Source organism: Aspergillus pseudodeflectus, assembly GCF_044049435.1.
Source record: "Aspergillus pseudodeflectus strain CBS 756.74 chromosome Unknown BJX68scaffold_15, whole genome shotgun sequence".
NCBI lineage: Eukaryota > Fungi > Ascomycota > Eurotiomycetes > Eurotiales > Aspergillaceae > Aspergillus > Aspergillus pseudodeflectus.
In genome coordinates, this window is record NW_027263791.1 from 55,493 (window position 1) to 62,132 (window position 6,640).

The window sequence follows — 6,640 nt, forward strand, 5'->3', positions numbered from 1 at the left end:
CCGTGCGTAAGATCATGTGATTTTCTCTTATGCCTTGGCGACGATAAGCTCCTCGATTCGGGTCGATCTTCAATGCGAACAGACTCCTCAGAATTCCCTGGCATCTTTTTCTCTGAGCACAATTACACTATCCGAACTGATACAACGACTCAAAATGCCCCGCGCCGTCCGAGGTACGATATCTACCTACCACAAACCCACACGGATCCAAGGAAAGCTAAGCTAACATGACCTGTTGACTCCAGGAGTCCTGATCGAATGCGATCCGTCCGTGAAAGCGATTATCCTGAAATACGATGAAGAGCGACACGACTATATTGTCGAGGATCTCGACGACGATCGGCATTTGGTGATCAAGGAGAGTCAGTTGCAGAATCTGAAGATTAGACTGGGGAGGGTGAGTGGCCCCTTGACAACTGGATGGATGATGGGTGGACGGGCGAAGCCGAAATGTTTTGTTCTGGGAAATCTCAGTGCTAATGAGGGGATAGGAACTTGACGAGAAGGTTATGCAGCCGGAGGAGTCGGAGTCGGAGTAGATGGGGACGTGTCATGTGGATGGCTACAACTCAGGTGGAAGGGAATGCGCCGCCTACCGCGAGGACATTAAGCGTGGATGGACTCTTAAGAATGCTTGGATACTAGATGGCTGCTTCGACGACTGGCTGATTGGGCGTTCCTGCAAGGTATCGCCTCAGTCGACGCATGCCTTCACAGTCTAGGTTCGCAGGTATGCCTTGAGGCGGACGGTATTGGGGAGACAATCAGCTGGATTGTGTCCGGCTCGGAGTGATTAACGGCCAACACTATGGCCACATGGATGGTATCTGGTTTCTCCTCCTAGATTCGTCACATCTATCCCATCGCCCGAAGATGTTTCTAGAGCCGGTAACGAACAGAACTCTACGATCAAAGAAACATAACCCAACAAGGTGCTCGAATATTCCAAGCGTCATGAAGCAGTCACATTCCAAACAACGAGAATAGAAGCCTGGATGCTCTTTCGTCAGGCAACGCTGCTGTGGCACGAATCCATGTTGTCACGTGACTCATCGAATGTCCGAGAAATATCCAGACCCTACGAGATGCCTCAAGCCCACAACAGAAGACGTTTCGTGAAACACCACGCTTTATCCAGAACGCCTGGGCTGTATCACGAAAAAATAGATGCCTGACATCATGGGCTCTTCTCGAACCCCATCCAAAAGGCATATAAGCACCCTCAACCACCGGCCTATCTCACCATCACATCGCAAGCAAGCAAATCATCTACAACAAGCAATAGCTTAACAAGCTCTCAACCAACAAGCACTTTCCAAACCTCCAACATCACTTCCAACTTCTCAAACATCTCAAACATCTTTGCGACCAACCAAACAACCACAACCAAAATGTCTCTCTTCCGCACCATCCCCACCGCCTCCGACTTCTCCCCCCTCTTCCGCCTCCTGGACGACTACGACAACCACCGCTCGACCAGAGGCCAAGGCCAGCACACCTCCGTGCGCTCCTTCGCACCACGCTTTGACGTCCGCGAGACCAAGGACGCCTACCTCCTCGACGGTGAACTCCCCGGCATCGCACAGAAGGACATCGACATCGAGTTCACCGACCCTCAGACTCTCGTCGTGAAGGGCCGCTCGGAGCGCGAGTACCACTCTTCCAACGTCAGCGAGAACACTAGCTCCAGCTCCACCCCTGCCGCTGAGAAGCAGCCCCAGGTTGAGGATGCACCCGAGGGCGAGGGCACCGTTGTCAGGACCGGTGGTGAGAAGCAGGTCGCCAAGCACACTGAGAAGCCGCGCTACTGGGTTAGCGAGCGCTCTGTTGGGGAGTTCCAGCGCACTTTCAGCTTCCCTTCTCGTGTTGATCAGGATGCGGTCAAGGCTAGTCTGAAGGATGGAATTCTTTCGGTTCTTGTCCCCAAGGCGGCGCCTCCCAGCTCGAAGAAGATTGCGATTCAGTGAGTGGGATCTTGAAACCACGAACAGCTGAATCCACAAAGAAGGAGTTCCAACTGTGATGGATCGATTCGAATGAGGCTATGATTTGTTTCTGTTTTGTTCTTCTTTCATCAGTATGAGCATGAGCATGAGCGATAGCGGCGGTGTTTCGAGGTGTTCGATTGAAATGGTCTCTGCTTCTTGTCTTTTCAAATCAGTTCTGAAGTGTACGCAATACGCTCCTTTATTTAGTCCAATCAGTTAATCATCGATCATCAATCATCAATCATCAATTTCCCCTTTTCTTTGCTATATATTCAAGAAGTAGTCCTCGATTGTAGTGGTACTCTTCTCTATACAACAGAGCGCCATTCCGGCTTCGTAGTCCTGCTCCTGTAACCTACAAGTCGCCGCAGCCGGGGTATTGGCAGTGTTATCGTCCCAACCTTCCGTGGAGGCAGAGAGGTGTGTTCGACGCTGATACAACAGCTGGCTGAGTTCTCGCCTTGTCTGGAAGGAGCCACCTCTATAAGAAGAAGGTCGATCCTGGACCGGCTGGTGGTGTTGAAACAGCAAAGAAGAACACCGCATTTCTCACTGCGTTCATACGCAAAGTGGGCATGTAAAAACGGCCGTCTTTGCATGACCAGTGCGCGAATATCCTGATGAGTCTTGTGGGAAACAGCAACCGGTTCCACTTTTGTACCATCGACGCCGATGTTGTAGTTGGAGTTGGCAGCAGTGTAAAGCTGCAGCTTCATGAAGGTCAGTCACAGTTTCGAACAGCCAGCAACGCGTTCTTCGGCCTTCCTTCACGAGGTTCTCTAGGGCTTGAAAGTGGGGGACGGTAAGCGGATGGAGCCGGTCGATCCGATGTCCGATCTGCGGGGAAACGATCAGTTGGTAAGGTACACGTTTAGAGGGTTCTGGTGGCGTACATCCCTTTGCTTCCCTTGCACCCGGCCAGCAGCGACTAACAAATCGTGGAAGTGATGAGGGTTTGCAGCGTTAACCACCTTGTCGCCGCCGCAATAGCGAGCTTCACTGCGCCTCTGGCCGAGCCCACATCGTTGTGTTATCGAGGACGGCGCCTATTTGAGGGTCATGGTGAATATCGTATCAGGCTAACAACTTAAATACCACAGGCGACACTGGCATTCAGAGCACTGAGAACGGCCTTTCGTTAGGTCAAAGTCGCGAGGTGTGGAAGGAACATGAGGGTCCCGTCGGGGAACTGGTTATCCCCGCGCCTCAAGGCAGCTCGCTCTCTTTAAGCGGCGCTCTCCCAGGCGATCAACTGCAAGGCTGTCCAGCATGATCTCTCAATTTAGGTGAGGCTGTGCCTAAGCTGAGCCTTGGGCTCACCTTCGTTTCCCTCAGCTCCCACATCTATTCCCATTTCATCTTCCAAGTAAACCGACCGGTGCCAACATCATCAAAATCAAGAGGGCCGAGCCTTTGTCCGTGGCGGCGAGTGCTGCTGGACTCTTAGCAATTGAAATCGAGAGTTGTAAGCTCCTTGCTGCCTACTGTGATAGATTTCGGGGTCTCGATACGGATATCGACAATCTCAAGATCAAGTCCTTCGGACTTCTGGATACACTTCAAATCATTGACTCTCTCCTCAGCAAGCCCGCCACAAGCCTTGCTATCCATCCTGCCATAGCCGCCGACATCAATACGAAGATTCTGGCAAGCGAAAGATGGATCAACAAAATACAGTCAAGAGTTGGGGAATGGTCTGTTGTCTCCCAGCGTACTAGTATTGGTGGTAGGATACGAACAACTGGCAAGAGAGCTATGTATCCCCTTCGTCGAGAGGCTCTATCAGACAATCTCAAGATTCTCGAAGAACTTCAGACGAATCTGCACACGGCGCTTCTGGCGTAAGTCTATCCAATTGATATTCGGGCCTAAACCCGGTCGTCAAGACTGTCTGTTTTTAACATAAGTGACTACTAGACTCCAAATTCAAGACGCATCTACACTGGCCAAACAGACCGATATGATGCGAACAGTGCAGGATTCTCGCACCACGATGTTGACCAGAATGCAACAGTACGAGACCCGCCTGAGCAAAATGGTACCTGCGTCTCTGGCTGAGCCTTGCAATGCATACTGACTCCTCTTAGGAGCTCACGATCCAGAATCTATCGATGACAACACAGTCACAGCAGACCCATGACAATGATTGTTCACAGAGAAGCTCGAGATGTCTTACCCAATCGAGGAATAAATTCTGCATGTGTCCAAGATTAGCAGGAGTATTCCGATTGCATCAGGCTGCTTGTCCTCTTTATAACCGGTCATGTCAATCCATAGCACGATCGAAAAGGCTCGCAGTTTCCAGTCACTGGCTAGGCCTCTCAATCGAGGCAGCACTATCCATATCAACGGGAGCAGATAGTCTCTCCATAAGTCCGACACTTAGGTTCCATCCGATTGTACCGCGTGATTCACCTGCATTCGGCATTCTATTAAGAATGCAGTACTACCCTGATCTTACTGCTAATCAAATACTGGACTTGAATAAGTCTATCATCCGAGATCTACAACAGGCTTTCGATGAGGGGAAAGCAAGCCCTTACGATAGGACTGCCGATGGCTTCACATTACTCAGTGTAAGTCCCATCAATCAAAGGGCCAGAAGTCGCGTGGCTAATCCGAATAGATGGCTCTTCATTCCTGCTCAAAAGCACGAAGACGGGACGTTATGACTATCTTCAGGTAATGGAATATCTCATCAGCTCTGGCTGCCCGATAAACATTGAAGTGAGGCCAAATGACTGGAAAAATCCGATATTGGCTTTCGCATGCTTGGGTGAGGTGAAAGCTCTTTCTCGTTTTATAGATCTCGGGGGTATAGTGGTGGATGAACATTTGCCGGAATATTCATCAGCCAGATCACTACAGCCCTTACTGTCACAGAAAACAGAGGGTAACTCAAAGTAACATTCGTTTACTTTACTATGGAATTACTGATCCTTACCAGGATTCCATCTTTCGGGCCCAGTCGATGCAGTGGTAGCTCAATCCCAAGATCGCCTGAAGAGCCAGCTGCAAATCGGCGAATACCATGTGGAAAAGCCAGATATTGGGGTTTATCGTTTACTTGAGATCTCCCTAGGGTGGCCCGAAGGTCTACGCATTCTACTTCAGGCTTACGCCCCAAAACTAGAGGAATGCCACATGGGTGAGCTCTTAAGAGATGCTATAATGTTTGGCATTGTGGAGTCGGTTCAGGTACTCCTTGATTTAAATGCTCCTGTGTATGGTGCACATCTCAAACTGTGCGCCTCCGCGAAATTGGGGGTAATGCTGACCCAACACTTCATTGCCAGACGAGAATATCTTCACAAGCTTGGTATGACAATCCTACCACAACAGGTGCAGCAACATCTTGGTCTACAAATCAGCCAGCTCCCTGATAAAAATGCACGTGAGTTATACACCGAGCTGAGGCGATGCATACCAGCATCCACCCAAGCTTTCGTCCCCACGATCTGTACCCGATTTTTCACCATGGATTGCGGATTGATCAAATGGAGCACCTATATGAGGCCGGTTTCCAGGATATCGATGCGGTTGACGAAAATGACTACACACCCGTGCTATGCCTGCCAGGTTACCCCCGTGGTTCGAATCCGCCATGCTACGTGATTGACAGGGCCTTGTGGTTGATTGATAAGGGGGCGAGCCTAGACTTTCCTCAAAGGAAGCCGCTCATCATGCCAAATTATATCCTACCCGTTAACATAGCTCAGGCGTTCTTCGACGCCCAATATCTGCTACGAACGCCGGAGCTCAATGCTTCGCAAGGCCTTTCCGTGACCCATCGAAATTTCCTGAGGAGGGTTTTTACATCAAACTGTAGGGACAAATGCTGCTGTTATTGCTCGACTGCCGGCTGCTCTTCTCTCACGGCAGCTTTGCGCCTTCTATTACGTCTTTTATCAGGTGACAATGATGGCCTTAGCCGCTACTTGGAAGGCGAGGAGAGGGCTCGGGCTTTGCACAGCCTCATAACAGAAATACAAGGGGAGCCTAGGGTTCCACAGGATGTCATCCGACTCCTAACCTTCACAGACCTGGAACTCACACATACATGCTGCCGGGTGAGAAATTTGTGGCATAAGTCCGGCGTTCCCAATTTCGGTGGTTGGGGTCGCGATTTCTCGTTCCAGGCGTTTGACAGGGACGAGACGATGGAGATCCACGACGAGGAACAGACCCTCTTAGTCGAGTTCGAAGACCTCGTTGAGCAGCTGAATGCTGACTATACCGTCTCTGGTCTTTCTTTGTGGGAGTTCCTGGAGACTCACTGGAGTCAGAAAGTCATGGACTATCTCTCACACAATGAAGAGACTATCCGTGTCGATTCTCTCTGCAACCTCTTAGGGAAGAAGATTGTGGAGGAGGCTTGACTCGCTTTGGGTACTCCGGGTTCGTTGACAAGAGAAACGGGGAAAGGAGTTTGACCACTTACCATGTCTCTCTGGGATGGTTTGTTGGATATTTCGCTGTGTACACAGTTTTGCCTTGGGACGAGTTGCGTTAAGATCCGATGTACATGGGAGATTGTCCGCTGTTCTTTTCGTCTGCGAATATCTAGCTCTATCAGGCAAATAAACACCTATGTAGGAGCTGATGTCGCAAAACAGCCGTAAAAAAAGGAAGAAAAAAAAAAAAAAAAAAAA

General features: G+C 50.1%; 3 protein-coding genes across 3 annotated transcripts; all 3 read left to right on the forward strand.

Moving 5' to 3' along the window:
* The first annotated feature begins 79 nt into the window (after nt 1-79).
* On the forward strand, nt 80-1,250 carry tfb5 (TFIIH complex subunit TFB5). Its single transcript, XM_071039724.1, has 3 exons — nt 80-173; nt 246-397; nt 492-1,250. Exons 1-3 carry the CDS (start codon nt 155-157, stop codon nt 537-539), a joined length of 219 nt encoding a protein of 72 aa, XP_070900388.1. The 5' UTR covers nt 80-154; the 3' UTR covers nt 540-1,250.
* On the forward strand, nt 1,251-2,232 carry BJX68DRAFT_234247 (Hsp20/alpha crystallin family protein). Its single transcript, XM_071039725.1, has one exon. The coding sequence runs from the start codon at nt 1,392-1,394 to the stop codon at nt 1,965-1,967; it is 576 nt and encodes a 191-aa protein (XP_070900389.1). The 5' UTR covers nt 1,251-1,391; the 3' UTR covers nt 1,968-2,232.
* A 2,907-nt stretch (nt 2,233-5,139) lies between these two features.
* Nucleotides 5,140-6,607, forward strand: BJX68DRAFT_234251 (uncharacterized protein). Its single transcript, XM_071039726.1, has 2 exons — nt 5,140-5,186; nt 5,285-6,607. Exon 2 carries the CDS (start codon nt 5,408-5,410, stop codon nt 6,365-6,367), a length of 960 nt encoding a protein of 319 aa, XP_070900390.1. The 5' UTR covers nt 5,140-5,186; nt 5,285-5,407; the 3' UTR covers nt 6,368-6,607.
* Nucleotides 6,608-6,640: the final 33 nt, after the last annotated feature.